At 42.6% G+C, this 19,777-nt stretch overlaps 1 protein-coding gene across 4 annotated transcripts in view; it reads right to left on the bottom strand.

Moving 5' to 3' along the window:
• ATP11C (ATPase phospholipid transporting 11C) overlaps positions 1-19,777 on the bottom strand; it is a 220,237-nt gene that overhangs the window by 97,558 nt on the left and 102,902 nt on the right. For all 4 annotated transcript variants that reach the window (XM_027846410.1, XM_027846408.1, XM_027846409.1 and 1 more), the window contains exons 3-6: positions 16,727-16,816; positions 12,359-12,439; positions 8,449-8,556; positions 2,997-3,125 (exon numbers count right to left, since the gene is read on the bottom strand). In XM_027846410.1, the coding sequence (XP_027702211.1) occupies positions 2,997-3,125; positions 8,449-8,556; positions 12,359-12,439; positions 16,727-16,816 (408 nt within the window). The remainder of the gene's footprint in view (positions 1-2,996; positions 3,126-8,448; positions 8,557-12,358; positions 12,440-16,726; positions 16,817-19,777) is intronic.

The raw sequence follows: 19,777 nt of genomic DNA, 5'->3' as shown, positions 1-19,777 counted from the left end.
AAAGAAAGAAAGAAAGAAAGAAAGAAAGAAAGAAAGAAAGAAAGAAAAAGAAAGAAAGAAAGAAGGAAAGAAAAAAGTGGGTCTTTTAGTAAATATCTACCCATGGAATTCTAGGAACACAGTATGGCTCAGTGAGCCATTCTGGCAGAAGCCTACAAATATTGATGCACATTACCCACAAATAAGTTGTACAATATTATTCTTAAAATGTATCAGAGGTAATTAGATGCTCCCCCTGCTGCTTTGGGGTTTCAATGATATTGAAGAACCTGAAACCATTCTCATGACCTCCTGCTGGGAGATTTCAGTTTGCAGCATGCATGTAATTAACTGAGGAGCCCACGGGGGGGGGGGGGGGGGGGAAATTCAATGTATTTATATTTTGATTCTATTATTGCCCTCGCCACGGTGGACTGACTTGGCTCAACACACACAAACTAAGCGGCCGCTTCTCGGTGCTGAAAATGCTCCAATTCTGCCAGGAGCAACAAGCAGCAGCATTAGGAGTGCCATTACCCAAATAGCTTTATTAATGAATTCTAAGAGGCTTCTGAGCCACTACACTTGAGATTGAGGTGAGAGGGATTATGCGCCTACTTTTATTCAGGCCTTTGGACCTTTCTCTTGCTGTATATTATGTACTTGATTAATTTCACATGGAAAGTATGGCGCCAGTTGAAACATCTTATAAAGCCAGCCCGTGGCCCCCCCACCCCAACCAAGGCCTAATGCAGATAGGATCTTGGACAAAGGTTGGTGTCATTTTCTAAGTGGAATATTAAGGAAATGTCTGAGTCATGCTTAGCAGCCTAGCTCCAGAAATTGAATCCCCACCCCCACCCCTTCCTTTTAGCTCTTTCAGAAAGAAGTCATTTAAAAGATTTCCATTCCCGACAAAGAGACTCAAAAATAATTTCAGGATCCAAGCTCAGCTCTGTCCATTTTTTAATCAAGAGAAAGTTAGAGGAAATTTCATGTTTGAATGTTCATACCCACTTCTCCTCCCTGTTCCTTCATTCCTTGACCTTGGGCAAGTGACGCCACTTCTCTGGGCCTCAGTTTCCTCGTGTGAAAAATGAGAGAGTTGGACTAGGTCACCTCAGAGGTCCTATCCAGCACCAAAATTATGATCCTAGAATCCCATGACCTTGGTTAAATCACTTGCCCTCTCTAGACCTCAGTTCCCTTATCTGCAAAATGAAGTGGTTGCCTCTGAGTTTCCATCTAGCACCACAGCTATTATCCTATGATACCGAATACAATTAAATGCCAATCTCTTTAATGGCAGAATAAGTACTTGGCACACAGTAGGCATCTAAGGAAAGCTGACTGAATTCAACTGAATCTGCAGTTTAACTGCCAGCTAAGCCTCCAGCTCCCAGGCTCCAGGGCATGGTAGCATCACCTGGGCCAGAGGCCAGAGGCCAGAGGATGTCTCCTCTTCCTTCCCCAAAGGCTCAATACATAAAAAGTCCTCTCTTCCCCATGGCTTTGAAGGGTTGTTACACCATGTACAGCTGGCGGAGACAGGTTAGAGCTGACATTGCCAGAATCGACCAGGTGAGCGCCTTAGTCACTGGTTTAAGTAAATGTATTTTCACACATTCATAATTCTTCCCAATAATAATTTATGAAATTGTGCCCCAAGGGACTAAAAGGGATGATCAAATTCCTTCAAATCATATTACCTGCACCCTGGGAAGGAGGCCATTCTGTCAAGGGAGTATTCTTCACTTGGAAAAGATTCAACATAAACACCAAACAGAAGCCAGCAAGTTCAGTTCCGTGAAACTGTTCCTCAACTTTACCGCCTTGGAATATGCTCATTACCAAGTTTTCACCAATTAGATGAACAGTTACTAATAAATAGTGGAAGGTCATAAAAATGTCAGTGCGGTTTGTTTTATAGACTTGGTTTGTTTTTTTTACCAGCCTCGCCCCACTTTGGGAGATTTATAACCAGTCTCACCTGTCAGCCAAAGTCAGTCTGTTGCCAAGTCTATCCCACAAACATTTCCGAAATGCCTCGTACACCTGTCCTGTTCCCTGACTCCTCTCAACTCACGTAGCTATCACCTTGGTTCAAGCCCTATCACCCCTCACTTGGACTAACAGACTAGAGTCTTAATTGATCTCTTTGCCTCAACTTTCTCCCCTCTGCCATCAAACCTCCATACAGTTGCCAAAATAATCATTTTGAGGTAAAGGTCTACCTATATCATGCTCTTGCTAAAAAGCATCAATAGCTCTCTTCTGCCTCTAGAATCAACCCTTCGAGGCCTTCCACAGTTTGACACCACTTAACACTACTTCCCTTTACAAACTCTGTATTGTAGCCTAAACTTGACCTTCCATCGCCCAGCTTCCTGTGTTCCCACAGGTCATCCTCCATGCCTGGGATTCGCTCTTTCCTCACCCCAACCTCTCAGAATCCTTGTCTTCTTTCAAGGCTCACCTTGGGGGCCACCCAGCCGTGGGATGGAGAATAGGGCACTAGACTTGGAAACAAAAACACCTAAGTTCATACCCAACCTCAGACACTTATTAGCTGTGTAACCTAGGTCAGGCAACGTCAACTCTCTGTGCCTCAGTTTCCTCATCTATAAAATGGTGAGATTGGCCTCAGCTTCTACACTCCATTTTAGCTTGAAATCTGTGATCTTCTGGGAAGCCTTCCCCGATTCTACCCCCTTGCAGATGTCAGTGCCCTCTCTTCCACCTTATTTATCTAAGACCACAGGATATCCTTCCCAGTAGAAAGGAATTTATTTGAGAGCAAAGACTGTTTTGTTTTTGCCTTTTGGAATTCCACTTGCACTACCCAAGCTGAACACACTTGTGCAGATGAAACTGGGGGTAAATAACCTCCAAGGATAATTGCACCAAAACCACTTTCCAATGAGCCCCACCAAGACAGCAGAAAAACACAAATTCCTTCTGAAAGATTAATTACTCTGAGCTGAAAGTGAAGAATCCGGGTCCTTTTGCTACATTACCTTACAGTTGGATTCCCCATCAAGACTGGCTGTTGTAACATAACAGGTCCCATCATCATTGCTTGATGACAGGAGGATAATATCACAAGGAAACGTTTCATCCGCATGGACCTCAACAATATCACCAACCTGGAAGGGAAAAGAATGATAAATAAGCTTTGCTCCTTTCAAGTCATTCATTCATTTTATAGGTGGAATTCCCACTGGAGCAAGAGAGAATTCTATGTGCACAGTAGATTAGCCCCAAAGACCTCCCTTTTGGAACCAAGAGACTCATCAGAGTCCTGCATCATGGCAAGGTGGGGAAATTTTACTGGATGAATGACAAGAATCCTCCCTGAAGGTCATAAGGACAGAGGAGAAATCCTCTGGCACTTTAAGAGACTCATAGGCTACCCAGGCTGACCTTAGCCCTCCACCAATTCCTTGGGGATCACATTTCTCATTTCTTCTCTGTCATGATTGACAATGAAATCTTCCAGGTAGGTCCAAATGCCTTTACTCGTAAATGTGTTCACAGAAAAGTCTGTGTGACAAATCAGGAAAGACACATTGGCTGAGGTGTGATAATTATCCTGGACTGGCTCTTTCTTTGCTGCCTGAGAGGAATTCATGGTCAAGTCTACTTGATTCAGTAGGCATTTATTAAGCACCTGCTGTGTACAAGTCCCTTTGCTAGACTTTTGGGATACAAGGACAAAACAGAACAATCCACAAGCAGAAGGTACCTATGCTCCACTTACGTTCCCTCCACCACTCCCAAGAACATCATACATGAACATAAAATAATTTCATCTATGGACCACTTGCCATACAGTCAGCCAGCACCCTAAGAATCAATTCATTCTCATAACCACAGAGGACAGACAGGGAAGTGTCTCGGGGGGGAGGTGGTGAACTACAGGTGCGGCACATGGCATACACCGAGGCCAATGGATGGGTATATTTTGCATTTGGGGGTGGATGGTAGGGAATAGGGTCCAGCCACTTGAAAGTAACAACAACAGTCTTTTAAAAACATTAATAAAACATTGATTTTTAAACACAATAAATGATTCCTTCATCTAGGAGCACACAAGCTCCTATAACGAAGGGAAGGAACCTTAGATAGAAGAAAACCCACCACAAACCTTCTATGGAAAAGCATTCAAAGAGCCTGGAGCTGCTTTATCACCAACTTGCAAGGTATTATGCATCTTTAGTGCTGCTGGTAAATCCAACATCAGATTTTTTTTAAAAATATTCGATTATTTAAAGCACTGTTCAAATTATTCCTACTCTAGTTCAATTTCAAAGGGAAACATAAAAACAATATCCTTCATTACAGCTTTTGATATAGTGACAACTGGGGTATTTACTTGCAAAATCATCAATATGTAGGCTGCTAGAAGGCTGTGACTATTCTTTCCACTTCCTCTTAGCACCCCTGGCTTCCTCGAAGGTTCAGCTCAGGTGCCAGGAAGCCTTCCCTAATTCCCCCAAGATGTCAGCCCTTGCTTCCAGCTCAAACAATATTGTATGGAACCAATCTATGTACATGTTGCATCCCCCAATAGAATGGAAACTCCTTGAGGGCAGGGACTGTTGTTTCCTTTTAATTGCCCAGTACCCAGCACAGAGTCTACCACAGAGGAAGCCTTTAATCAATAAGCTAAATTGAATACAAACAAATAAAGTGAACTAAAAATTCAGTAAGAAGCAACAGGGCTATGAAGAAGGCATGCTTAGACCTACAGAGTTCCTGTAGGGTTCCTGACCTGAGGCCCATGAATTTGTTCTTCAAAAAATCTTTTGAGAATTACATTCCAATATAATTGGTTTCCTTTGAAATACTATGTATTTTACTTGATACTTTTAAAGGCATGATTCTGAGAAGAGGTCCATAGGTTTCACCAGACTGTCTAATGGTCCGGGACACCAAAAAGGCTTAGAATTTCTAGTCTAACCACATTCTACTTTCTAAGCCCAATTAGCTACTCTTTGAACCTCATTTGTGGCCAGTCCTCTCCCACTCCTGCCTTTGTTCACTCCGTGCCCCGAGCCTCATAAGCAAGATGCCCAGGAAATGTTACTGATTGACTCCTTGACTCCAAAGGGTCTAACTTTGTGCCTAGCATGCTACTGGTAGACAGACATTTCCTATCATTTGAACAGGCATTGTGCCCAACTGCCTTCTCTCACCCAATGAGAATTTGGTTTGGATGAAGGCCCAGTGTGCTATAGGTACACTTGCAAAGGTGAAAAAGGGGTTTGTTTGAAGGTACAACTTCATGCAACTCTTGAGGTCCAAGGATTTTTCTCTGCCTAGGTACAGAGAGCAGGCAATATCACGTGGAATCAAAGAGGTAGGCCATCCTCTGCTCAAAAACATAGCTCTCCCCATGTTTCATCAACCATCTGGCAGAACACTCCACTGAGCTGGGAGGCAGGAGACCTGGGCTCTAGTTCTGCTTCCACCATGTCCTTTTATCACTTTTATCAAGTAACTTGCCTCCTCTAACCTCTGAGGTTAAAATCTAGGATAGTATTAAGACCTCAGCATTCCTATCTATGGTGGTGGTGTTCAGTCTTGTCTAACAAGATACTGGAGTGGTTTGTCATTTCCTTCTTCAGCTCATTTTACAGATGAGGAAGCTGAGGCCAACAGGGTGAAGTGACTTGCCCAGGGTCACACAACTAGTAAGTTTCTGAGGTCAGATTTGAACTCACAAAGATGAATCTTCCTGACACCAGGCCTGGTATTCTATCTATTACAGCGCCACCTAGCTAAGCCCCTATTCTTATCTATAAAATGAAGGAATTAGACTTAAAACAGCAGTTCTCTGCCTTTTTGGTCTGAAGACTCCTTTATTCTCTTAAATATTTAGCGCACCCCCAAAAAGCTTTTGTTTATGTACTGTATCTAGCCATACTTGCCATATAAGAAATTTTAAAAATATTTACTCTATTAGAAATTAAAATTTCTAAAAGAGTTTCAACCTCATAGACCGTCTAAAAGGGGTCCCCAGACTCCACTTTGAGAACATTTGGACAGACTCTACTGCCAAGTTTGTCTCTGAGGAAGTAGCTACTCTCCCGGAAAGGGTTAAGGTTTGCTCTCACCTTAAATTGCTTTCATCTAATCAATACTTAGCTGAGATTGGCCTCAGTGACCAGACTGAGTCAGAATGGGGGGGTAGGAAGAGAGAAGGGGTAGCTATGGAAGCAAGGGCACATATGATGAAATCATGGGATCTCAGGCTTTGAACACTATGGACAGCAGCCTAAGGGGGATGAGAAGGTTGGCAGAGTAGAAGATGAGGAAGAGGGAGGTAGGGAAGATGCAGAAGGACCTGGCCAAAGTCACCAATCTGTCTGTGGTGGTTGCTGCTTGTGCCTTTGGGGATCATAGGATCCTAGATCTAGTCCCAGAAGGGAACTCTGAAACCAATTAATCCAACCTGCTCATTTTACAGAGAAAGAAACTGAGGCCCCAGGGAACTGAAATGACTTACCCAAGGTCACACACAGGATCATAGCTCTAGGGCTACAAGGGACCTTAGAAATCACTTAATCCAACTCCCTCATTGAGGCCCAGAGAGGTCAAGTGACTTACCCAAGGTCACGCAAGAAGCATCAGAAGTGACATTTGAACCCAGACCCTCTGACTCCCCTACTATACTTTATACTCTAGACTGCCAATGCAAGGTTGGGATGTCAGGTCTATTCTGGAAGGTAGGAAGAGGATGAGATATAAATCAGTATCTGAAAATGAAGAATTTAGAGAAATTTGGGAAGACTTATAATGACCTTGTGCAAAGTGAGGTAAGCAGAACCAGGAGAATAATTTGGATGGTGGCCACAATAATGCAAAAAAAGAAAAGCAGAACTCTAAACCTTTATCAGTGCAGTTACCTACACAGTCAATGTGTTGATTTCTTTCATTCCAAGTATGAGGCACACAATTCTTTGTTAACAGAAAATGGCTTTATCACAGAGGGTGGGAGAATTCATTGGAATATGACAGCAATAGATTAAAAAAGGCATCAATAAAACATTTACTTTTTTAAAATGTTTTTCAAAGGGTAAAATTCCTATTCTCAGGCAACTCCTTCTCATGGCTCTCTGCATTGCTTTCATCTTTAGGTTTATTTCAGGGGTCCACTAGAACCTAGCCCATAAATACTGGAGGCCTCATATACCAATCATAAATTCACCAAGAGTTGGGAGTATGGGGAAGGAATCTCCCATGAGCTGTAATTCATCTTAGGACATCTCTGAGCATCCCCAAACCAGGCCCAAATGATACTAGTACCTATAAATGTGCTGGGGCCAGTTCATGAGAGCTGAGTATTAAATTTTCAGAGTGAGCATTTACACTTTAGAAATCAGCAAATAGTACAAATTCAGGGCCTGATTGACTGTTTTGTTGCCAGTCCAGATTTAAGAAAATGGTGGAGAAAATATTAAGAATGCAAATTAAACTTAAAAGTGTATCAGATCTAAGACATCTCCAAAGGCCTCATGATGGAAAATGCTATCTACATCCAAAGAAAGAACTATGGAGTTTGAATGCAGATCGAAGCATACTATTAGCTATGTTGAGTTTTGTTTGCTCTTTCTGCTGGTTCCTCCTATTGGTTCTAATTCTTACTTACACCATCACTAATGTGAAAATATGTTTAAGGGGGGCATCTAGGTGGCGTAGTGGATAGAGCACTGGCCCTGAAGTCAGGAGGACCTGAGTTCAAATCTGGCCTCAGACCAAACACTTGACACTTACTAGCTGTGTGACCCTGGGCAAGTTACTTAACACCAATTGCCTAAAAAATATATATATATATGTTTAATAGGAATGTATATGTATAGCCTATATCAGATTGCGCGCCGTCTCGGGGAGGGACGGGGAGAAAAATTTTAAACTCAAAAGCATATGGAAGTGATTGTTCATAAATCAAAATAAATTAATTTTTTAAAAAAAGTGTATCAGAGCTTGGTGTGAAACATTTACCAGTACACTACTAGAGTCAGGAACACCTGGGTTCAAATCTGGCCTCAGATACTTTTTTTTTCTTTTTTTTTCCTCTTCCTATCATGTTTCCTTCCTCTCTTGATAGATGGGGAGAAAGGAAGTGACTTCTATTAGCATTTGAGTTTTAAGCCTTCATGGCACGCAAATATATTCCTTTCTAAAAAGAAAAAAAAATCACCACTATGTAATTATGGTGACCACCTCATGAGGTTCCAGAGATGAGTAAAATAAATCCTCCTTTTGTGGCGACTATAGGTATGAATCTCAGCATTCCTTGCCAGAGGCAGTAACTGTGTGGATCTTAAGGGAAGGGTCACTGGGGTGGAAGGGAAGGAGAGGGCAGAGTATATCTATAAATGACTGTGATGTGTGTTTTCTTTTTAAAGGCATCAATAACTCTTTCAAAATAAGGAAATCAATGAATGAAAATGGAAAAGTTACCTTGATAGCTTCACTCTCTTTCTTCACTCGCTTTGCTTTTTCAATAACATAGACAATGCTTTTATTCACTTCTTTGTCAGCTCGGTGTCTGAGCCAGTCTTCGTATCCCTAGATGCAAAAAAACCCAGCTCCCCAATCAGTCTCAGAGAATGAAGCAAAGACATTAGCAAATTCAACCAGTCCCTTGCAAAATGAATCATCAAGCTCTCCAGTCACACTTTAGACATTACCCTCCCGGGGAATCTTGTCACCCAGGGAACATTCCAAAGATCCAAGACACCAGATAATACAAAGCAGCCGCACAATCAGGTTGGCCCTGATGGAAATGGCTTAATTGTTTTTAAATGGTCTGTATTACCAAGATAAGTGGAAATGCATTGGAAACTCAGGCATGTAAGGAAACGTGCAGTAGAATGTGATGTAGCTATCAAAAATTACAAGTGACTATGCTGGCTTGATTTATGAAACTGTGCATATGGAGGAAAAAAACGTGAAACACAAAAGAGCATGTGTATAGCAGGGCACAGTGGAGAGACTGTTGGGGTTGGAGTCAGGAACACCTGAGTTCAAATCCCACCTAGGGTGCTAACTCCCTATGTGACCATGGGCAAGTGACCTGAAATCTCTAAGCTTTTTGCAACACTCTGAGTTATCTGCTAAGTTAAAGAGGAGGGACCATCTGAATTGGTGGCATGAGTTCCCAAACCAGAGGTTAAAATCATAAAACCTTGACCTACCGATTCAGACTAAGAAGACACTTTAGAAACATTACTTTATTTGAGATAAACAATAATTCAGTGCCATTTGTGACACAAATGTTATTATTCCCATTTTACAGAGGGGGTAAGTAAACAAGGAGGGTTTAGTCATTGTTCAATCGTGTCTGACTCTTCATGACCCCATCTGGAGTTTTCTTGGCAAAGATCCTGGAATGGCTTGCCATTTCCTTCTCCAGCTCATTTTATAGGTGAGGAAACTGAGGCAAACAGAGTGAAGTGACTTGCCCAGGGTCACACAGCTAGCAGGGATCTGAGGCCAGTTTTGACCTCAAGAAGGTGAGTCATCCGGACTCTAGTCAATGGCAAAATGGGGGGAGGTGAGATCCAGGCCCCCCTCACTCCAAGTCTTGTAGTCCTTTTATCAGAACAGGCTTGGGCTTCAATGCGTTTTGGGTCCTTTTTATCCCCAGGACAGATCCTCTAATCATAAGACTACAGATTTAGAGCTGAAGGACACCTTAGAGGCCAGCTGATCATAAGATGTTAAAGCTACAGCTAGAAGGGACCTCAGCAAGCATCTTGTTCAACCTCTCACTTTACAGATAAGGAAACTGAGGATCAGGTTAAGAAAAGTGCCTTCATTCATTTTCACAAACTAAGTGCAACCAGGAGAGTGTTTCCTTTCACTTCTTGCCTTTTATCTGAGATTGATCAAAGGAAGGAAGATGTTCACAGCTGCATCAGCTACCTGGGGCCACTAAGGCAGGATCTCGTCTCATTTGGCAGATTGTAGCTTTTTACCGCAATGATCCCTGCTCCCTTTCAAAGACAACCGCTTGAAAAACAGAATGAGGAAGGTGAACTCTATGTATCTGAGAAACCCTTCATAGTCCAGGAGCCCAGATAATGACACATACCTCCATGCTCTGGACAGAGAGGCAGCATGTTACATACATGGTCACTACATTACCTATGTAGTCACTGTATTGGGGTTGTTTTTATTTCTTAACTGATTTTCTTTGTTATAAAAGAGTGAGAGGGAAGGAGGAGTTGGGGAGAAAGAATAGATCTGGAAGTGAATATGATTTTTAAAAAAGACATCCAATAACACTTCTTAAAAAGAAAAATTTCCTAATCATTTCTTTCTCTCCCTCCCAACCCCTTTCTCTTTCCTGTGGGGCTACATTTAATCTCTTCATCTTCCTTTCGGCAATTCCAGATGATGGCTCCAGAGCGTACTTCTAGAGATGCCCATGAAGTAACCAGGGGATGAATGTTAATTGAGAGAAGATAAATTGGGGACAGTTTTTGAAAACTATACATGGCTATTCTTGGAAACAGCAATTCAGTGATGTTTAAGAAAATAATCTTTGATAAATAAACTGTCATTAAATTAAAAAAAAAAGCAAATCATCTTTGCAGCCCTGGGGGGCAGGGGAGGAAGGGGTGGACAGGACAGGGCTGAGGGGAAACCATTCTTAAGGTCTTTATTTAGCAGCCAAGGGTTTCACAAAATATTTCTGCTGTACCTGATAGGCAAGAGGAGGGCAGGGAACCCCAAGAGGAAAGAGAGGGATCTGAGTTGCCCCCTGTTGCTTAACAAAGCTCAGAATAGCTGCCTTCTTTGGGTCCCTTTTTAAAGTGTCTAGATAAATCACTGTCAAACAGTATATTTTTTAATAAGCTGAGTACCCAGAACTGTCAAGGTATATTTGAAAGATTTCAAGTCCACTCGTTCTCCCAATCCCCCCAAGTCAACATGCAGTTTGCAAAAGTCACTACCAGAAGCAATGGAGCTCCCCCTCCCTGAGAGGAGAACTCAAAGGCCAGATATCAAGGCCACCGACTATGGACAGTCCTCAATGAAGGATATTAATAACAGCTGACAGTGGCTGGCCCCCAGGGGAAAACTTGGGGAGGACACAGATGGGAGTCGTTCAGGATAAGTTACCACGGACTGATGGCAATGTGTATTATTGGAAAGAATGTCTACATTGGGAACATAGCAAATCTCATGGAATATTCTGAGTAATAACTGACATGTATACATAATAATGTGTTGTGTGTCCATTATGACATAAAGTCTCACAACAGCCCTGGAAGTGAATGCTTTATTTTTTTTTTAACACGTTTGGCTTTTTTGTCTAAACCTGTGATTTTGTCTGTTTCATTTCCATAATGGCTAATTAATTCCCAGTATGGAAACTGCTACCTACCACCAACACAGGCAAGGCATGTCACCTAAAATTTGAAGTCTTGGAGAGTTGCCTGAGGTACTGAGAGATTAGTGACTTGGTCAAGGTCACACAACCACTTGACTTGAACTCCGGTCTTTAGGATCCCTAGATTGGTCTTTGGTTCTGCTTCACTACACCTCTACTGTAGACAAGTACCACTGGCATGATTATCCCCATTTTATAGATGAGGAAACCAAGGATGGTGAGAAGTGACTTGTGCAGGGTTACATGACTACTAAGTATCTGAGGTAGGATTTGAACCTAGGCCTCTCCAGTCTCCTAAGTTCAGGATACTATACAATATGCCACACTGCCTCTCTAGGCCTACGTGCAGAAATACACATGTTCATCTAATCTTCATTCCCAGCTAAACATGACAGAAAGGGATATAATAGAATAGTTGTTCTTCATTTGGAAGTAAGGAGTCAAGGTGGGATAGGGAATATAGGGCCGGATTTGGAGTCAGGAAGACCCAAGTTCAAGTCTTAAATCTAATACATCCTTGTCCATGTGACCCTGAAAAAGATCCTTAACATTTCTAATGTTCTAAGTTTACAGATGAAGTGCCAGGGTGGTCAAATTGCATCGGTGAAGGGAGTTTTCACACTGGGAGTTTCCCAGCCTGAAGCAATCACAGGTTCAGATGAAACAAAAATTAAAGGAAAGTAGGAACGAGAAGGAAGATAATTAGCCTCCATTGCAAGACCATTCTGGAGCTGTGGTCCGATATTCAATAGGGTCATACTGGAAATGGCAGAAGAGAAGTAGAGAGCTCTACCCAGTGGGCATATGTTCAGCTCACGAGGGAAGAAAGGCTGCGATCATCTGGGCCGTGATTGGGAGACAAGTCAGCTACATGGAAGCTAACGTGCAAGGCCTCCCCTCCCTAAGGAAAAAGGCTGAGGAGGTACGTGAGGTGCACCACATGTTGTATATGAAGAAGTGTTGGGTTACCTGTTTAATGGCAGTGACAGTTATCACGAAGAAAAGCGGGAGTCCACTGGTCACTGGGCTGGTTGGTGTATCTACCGTGACCTAAGCACAGAGAGAAATCCAATTTTGAATAAAACAGAAACAAAGCATAATAAATAGAAACGAGTACTGGATTGATAGTCAAAAGTCCAAGATTCGAATCATGGCTCTCCCACTATCAGTGTGATCTTGGGTAGGTCAACTGTAGTCAGCCAAGAAGCCTTTATTAAGCACCTACTAGGGGCCAAACTCTGTGCTATGTGTTGAGTACACAAAGAAAGGAAAAAACACAGTCCCTGTTCTAAAGGATTTCACATGCTAATTGGGGGATATAACACACCACTTTCCCTCCCTAGGCCTCAGTTTCCACTTCTGTAAAATGAGAGGGGATTGGATTAAATAGCTTCTGAGGTCCCTTCCCACTCTGAACCTATGATCCCATAGTCCTAATTTATATGTGTGGCTACCACAGCTTATGTTCCGGTCAGAAACACGTAGACCAAGCCCAGTTAATTTTCAGGTACCAGGATGGAGATCGATTTTCATTCAAACCAAAGCCAGCAGCTCTAGCAGAGCCAAATCGAGCGGCCCACTAGCGATCTTGACTCAAGCACAGTCATGAGGCCTTACGATTATAGTAGGCTGCTCCTCATGCATCAGGAGGCTGTGAGTAGGATACTGAGCTGCCTCACAAGGATAATGGAACCTGCTTCCCATCCTCCTGAAGATTATTCATGCTTAGGAAATCACTGGGAGATGGCAGAGCCTTAACTATGTGGAACCTCAGGAATGGATAAAAGGCTACAGAGAATAACTGTGTTTCCTAGTGTAACTGGACTCCAATGAGTTCATTTTGCCTTTGCCAGGAAGCCCTCCCACTTCTCTTTGGGGACAAGGTATAAAAAAAGACCCCAATTTCTTTCACAGAATCTGGGATGGTGGATAAAGTATTGGACTTAAAAGTATTGGACTTAGACCCAGGAAGACCTGGGTTCAAATTTCAACTAGGCCACATGTTAGCTGTGTGACTTCAGAATCTCCCTAAGCCTCAGTTGCCTTCTCTGTACAGTGAGGTTGGACTCGCTGTCTCTGAGGCTTCTTCCAGCTGTAGACTGAGGATCTTAGGAATCAGAGAAACCCAGAGTTGGAAGGGACTCTAGTCCAAATCATGTCTGAACAAGGACTCTCCCTGCAATGACTCCAATACATGATGAACCAGCCACCCAGGGGAAACCAGCACTGAAGGCTCTGAGAACCCCTGCCCTCCCAAGGCAGTCAGGCCATTCAACTTGTGGATAGCTCTGGTTGGAAGGAAGCTCCTGACGATAAGCTTAGATCTACTTCTTAGCAATCCTACGCTCCCACTTCTGCCCTTTGGGGCAAAGACGTACGAGGAAAAGAACAGAGGCTCCAGAGTCAGAGGATACAGGTTCAAATGTCACTTCTGACACACTTCCATATGTGTGACCTTGGACAAGTCGCTTAAGTTCTCTAGGCCTCAGTTTCCTCATTTGTCAAATGAGGAGGTCAGACTATATGGCATCTGAGGTCCCTCTCAACTTGCAATCTGGACCTTACAACTGTCACGTAGAACAATTTATAGAATCCTAGATTGAAAGCCAGGCCCATAATAAAAGGCAATTTAGCCAACAGAAGATACTTTTTTGGGGGGGGGAGGGGTGGAGGGGAAGGATCACATTGCCCCTGAAAGATAATCCAACAAGGTAAAGAGGAGTTGTAGTGGTGAAGGGAGGATCCACACTGACAAAATTACCATTCCTTGACATATGAGTCACAAGATTGCAGAATGTCAAGGATTTTAGAGCTCATCTACTCCAGAAACCTCATCCCCCAATATTTTACACCTGAGGAATGTAACCCAGAAATGACTTGCTCAAGAATCACACAAGTAGCAAGAGGTAGCTTCTCTGGTTCTGAACTTAACAGTCTTCCCATGGCACCATTCAGGTGCATTCCACCCCACCCCCACCTCAAAAACTCAGCTGGAAGTTGCCTGAGGGCAGGCACTACTTTATCTCTGTCATTGCTCTAGCTTCACTTTCCTCCCTTCCCAATCTTGACCCTGAAGTTCAAACCTCTACTATGCTCCCCTCCCAGAATCCCCTGCCCCTTGCTCCATCTGTCCAATCAAAAGCACAGGGCCATTAGGAACCCTCCAAAGCAAGGAACTCTTGGTGTTTGGGACAACCAGGCCAAATTCACAGACTTCTCCCCCAGTTCCGGGACGCTTGGGAATGTAGCCTGAAGGTCGAGCTGACAATTCCCCAGGCAATGGTTCAGGCATAAATGGACTCCCTGTGCAGGGCATCCCACTTCCCTTCTGTCTCAGAAATGCTAACAAGTATTTCACATTTTTAAAATGTGTGCGTATGTGTGTAAGCATGCGTGTACAGGTGGTTTTGCTTGGCTTTTCTCCAAAATCGCCAGGAAACTAGAGTCAGTATGTTTCACTCTGCTAACAACTATCGAGGGTGTTAAATGCCTAAAGAACCATTTGAAGGTCTCCTTAAATGTTAAAATTCCCCAAATGACATTTTGGCCTTCCTGATGGCAATATTTTATATTTAACCACTGCTAACTCTCTACCCCCGTGCCACAGCACTTGTCCAATTCAATGAGCATTTATTTATTAAGCTCCTACTATATGCCAGGTACACTGGGCTGGAGATAAAAAGAAAAAATTAGAAGCAGATGAAGAAAAAGAAAAGGTACGTGTAGACATAAAGATATTGGCCTAGACCCATGATTACACTAATGTAGAGAACTCCCAGATAAGGGAAGCTCCCTCCACCAATGCAGGTTGACATCTTCTCTGTAACTGCTGGTCTGAGAGTTGCCTAGAACATCGAGAAGCCAAGTGAGTTGCCCAGGGTCACAGGCAGCATCAGAGGTGAGATCTGAACCCAAGTCTTCCTGTCGCTGAGGCTGGTTTGATATCCACTCTGCACATGCGCGCGCGCACACACACACAAACAAACACACAAAAAACCCACCCCTGAACCAACTAGGAAAACAAACAAATAAAATACTTTCAGTAGGTAGGATTTTCCCTTCCTCTGATTTTCTATGATCCTCTGTGCTTGTGGCCTTTTACTTCTCCCATATGATGAAACTCACAAAGCTATACATTTCCCTGCAGTTACCCCACAACTTGAGGGTGGGAGACAGTGTCACTGGCTGCTCCCTGAGCATGTATTACCTTAGATGCTCACTGATGAAGCCTGTGCCCTTAACCTTCCAAGAAAGTCCAGAGACATTGAAAGATGAGCATCAACCCACTTACCTGAAGTGAATGCATATCCCCTGATGGGATCTAAAGAGGCCATGATTCCAGCAAATAAAGAGGGCTCACTACAGTGGACAGGATTTTCAGAGTTCCTTTGAAACAAAATGCCTTTGGTTGGATACAAGGAAAGAAGTTTTAATATGGCCTTTAGGGGCCATGACTGGGTTAAGAGAGCTCTAATAATGTTCACTGTTTTAGAGTTTAACAACCCAAGATTGATCAGAGAACCCTCAAGAGGTACATAAACATGGATGGATATACGTGCCCAGCATCCCACTGGCCGCAATGGTCATATTAGGGGTGTTAGTGTATGGAAAAAAAATTTCAAACATACGGTTCTTGTGTAGACTAGCTTCCAAATCCAGGAGGATTTATTCTGAAGCAGACCAGGCACTTTCTAAGATGACATATGACATCTAACCACTGACTTTAATAATTGATGAAGACCTCAATATCTGTAACTGAGGACAGCAGGCCAAACTATAGCATTGGATGGGGGTAAAGAAAGGTGAAAATAACTATGTAAACCAATGTCGATTCCCTAATGGACACAGATGTGAAATTCTACCCTTTGTTAAGCCTTTTTTAAAAACTACTAAGATATAAGATATAAGATGGCATGAATATGTATGTGTGAGGCAGTTAGCTGGTGCAGTGGATAGAGCACTGGGGCTGGAGTCAGAAACTAGACCTCAGACACTTACTAGCTATGTGACCCTGGAAAATCACTTAACCTTTCTATGCCTCAGCTTCCTCATCTGTAAAATAATGAGTTTGGACTTAATGATCTCTAAGACTATGATCTTATATGAGAGAAATATATAAATGACCACAAATGTCTACTTCCTCTACAAAGATTATGCATATCAACAAGTCCAAAACCCTCTTTTACCAAGCTTCATTTTTTTTTGTGAGGCAATCAGCTAAGCTTCATTTTTAATGAAACTCAATAAAAGCTTTTAATTACCAGTAACAGAAAGAATAATAAATTGCTTGGATTAGCCATACCTTTAAAATGGAATTTCTACTTATCTGGGCCTTACCTGGACTAGGAAAATGATCAGGAAATAAAAATTGGCAATTCTTCGAAACTGTTCAAAAAGATTCTTTGGAAGAAAGTTCCAAATTGTATACTGCAAGAAAAGAAGGAAGAAAAACATTATTAGCCAAAAGGAAGCTTTGTTAAATCCATAACACTAAAGGCCAAAAATGTCATGAAGTCACATTTTACAGAGTCCTTTTGTCTCAAAAACACATTAAAGTTCACAACTTAGACCAAATCTATCAGGATTCACATAAAGAGGTACATAGGCACATGGATACAGAGCTTTAACTAGGGTGGGGGCAATTGGGGTGTTGTCCCAGAGCAATGACTTTTATAGGGTACCCATAACACCCTCCCTCTCCCACCTTTATCCACCTCCAACAGTGCCTAGTCCTTCAGTAGTATAGAAACCTCAGGATGTCCTGGTACATGCTTCTTCTTCCCCCACCCCATTTATACCTTTTGCCCCAAGCACAAAAATTTTTAGCCACAGTTCTGTAATCCAGTTAAATTGGATAAATGCTCCTTATTAGTGTGAACTTAATCGTTAACAAACACAAACATTTCAATATACAAAGAAGATGATGAAAAAGGCTTGAATAAGAAAATGAATGTTTGTGGATGGAGTCGTGACTTGGTCCAGCCAGTCAGTGTGAAAAGTAATTTTGAATGAGGCCCCAAAAGTCACCCTTTGACCCTGCAACATCACTACTAGGCCCATCCCGAGATCAAAGAAAGAGGAAGAGAATTCACACGCAAATTATTTACAGTAGCCCTTTTGATGACAGCAAGGAACTGGAAACAAAATAGGTGTCCACCAGGGAGTGAATGAGTGAACAAATTATAGCATGTAATGATGAATGGAATAGACTGCATCATAAGAAACAATGAACATGACGGATACAGAGAAACCTAGAAGATATATATATATATATATATACATGAAGCAGAAGCTTGTCTAGACTTTGTGCTGATGCTATGTTCCCCAAAAGCACCAGTGGTCCATTCAGTCCACCACTGTCTCATCCTCCATATTTAGACAACCCGTGGGATGGTAAGAGTCATCTCAGGCCCTGTAGTTTTCTTTTCTTTTTATTGGTTTTGTTTTTGTCTAGGCAATGGGGTTAAGCGACTAGCCCAGGGTCACACAGCTAGTTCGTGTCAGGTGTCTGAAGCCGGATTTAAACTCAGGTCTTCTTGATTCCAGGGCTGGTGCTCTAGCCACTGTGCCACCTAGCTGCCCCCAGGCAATGCAGTTTTCTACCTTCTTTGTTGGTCCCTCATCTGCTTCCCCAACCCTTGATGGTACTCTCCAAGGTTGTATCCTTGGTCCACAGTTGTTCTTTATACAGGATGTCCCAAAAGTCTTAGTGCACTTTTAAGTACTAAATGTACAAAAAAAAAATTGTACTAAGACTTTTGGGCCACACTGTGTCTACTATCTTGGCGATCTCATGTCTCGCCTCACCCACAGCTTCAACAGTCACTTCTATGCAAATCCATATCCCCAGCCAAGTCTGACTTCTCTTCTGAAGCTCCACACGCACACCCCCTAATGGTCCCAGCACATCTCCACTCAGATGTTAAGATCATTCATGATATTCATGGTATCATTCATGATGACGAGGCTAAGCCCAGGGAAATTCTCAACGTATGTCACTCTCCTCTATGCACTTGACCCTCCCAGTCAACCTGGACTACTTGTTATCTACCTAACATGCCCTGTACTTTCTCACCTCTGTGCCTTTGGCCAAAGTCACTTCATATGTCTATAATCTTTTCCTTTCCCAATCTGGTCATGAAATTGTGAGATGTCTTTTAAAGCCCAACTCAAATGCCACCTTCTCCGTGAAGCCTGTGCTGGTCCCTGTCAGGTTAGTAACAGACTTCTCTCTCATTTTGTGCCTCTCTGGTGCATTTACATAACACTCGTATGTTATAGCTATCTGATGAGTGGATGAATATTTTTAGAGGTAGCCAGAAGCACAGGGGGAGATCTATAAGTCCTATATTTCTCACTGTCAAAATACATGTGATCCATATCGCTGACCCATACTAATCTCTACACCCACTGACATACAGCCTTTCTTTTAGCCTAAGGGGAATTAAGGGGAATTGCTGGAGCATGCCACACTAGATTGGAGGGATCTATCAGAGCCTGGCTAGGAGGCACTGGGAGGCAACAGCTTAGCCAGGAATATTAGCTTGGTCCACTCCAAAGTCTACAAGGAGCTGTAGCTCCACAAGCCTGGATTTGAACAGAATTGTCTGTGATTCTTCAGGTGCCAAACTATATGGAGGCAGGAGGATGGACTGAATCACCCCTTCCAACTCCCTAGAAATAGGATGGTCATTCAAACTCTAGGGCTACCTACTGAGCTCAACCCATGAAGAAAGACAACAGGGCCATCACTGAAATTTACTTATATCCAAGTCAGCCTCAAAGAGCCATCTGATGATGAAGTTACCTTTTCTAAATGCTTTGGTAAAAGACCAGCAACGAGAACAGAAGGAGATGATTATTAACCAAAAAGGCCTCAGTTACACTCCAATGGCCGTCACTTAAAACGGATGCTGTACAACAGGATAACATTCTAATTCAATTAGGTAAGTAGATTTGAAAACCAGGGGACAGATGGTGATACAGTATATAGGCAATTACTGTTGATCTGACCACGACACGTTCGTGGGTAGCACATTAAAGACAACACCAAGGGAACAACAAGGAACAGCTTCGAACATGCGTTTTAAGGTACAGTCCTCCTACAATTACTTGGAAGCTGATATGTTCCAGACCACCTCCAATAGGACCACCGCAGTTGCTCAGGATTCCTTTGTATGTATTTCCTTGGTAAGGCTGAACCCCCAAAATATGGTAACAATTCAGCATTTAGTTGTGTTAACCTTTGATTCTCAACCAAGTAAATTTTCACCTGGCTGAACATTAAATTGTTTGAATTCTCTCTGGGGGGCCCTGAGTCTATCAAAAGGAGAGATTTTATTTTGTTGTTCCAGCCACCACACTGTACTTCTGAGCAAATTTTAATTG

This window comes from Vombatus ursinus, unplaced genomic scaffold (assembly GCF_900497805.2).
Source record: "Vombatus ursinus unplaced genomic scaffold, bare-nosed wombat genome assembly UNPS02015152.1, whole genome shotgun sequence".
Taxonomy (NCBI): domain Eukaryota; kingdom Metazoa; phylum Chordata; class Mammalia; order Diprotodontia; family Vombatidae; genus Vombatus; species Vombatus ursinus.
Note: the sequence above shows the minus strand (reverse complement) of the source record. Positions and strands in the feature narration are given on the sequence as shown.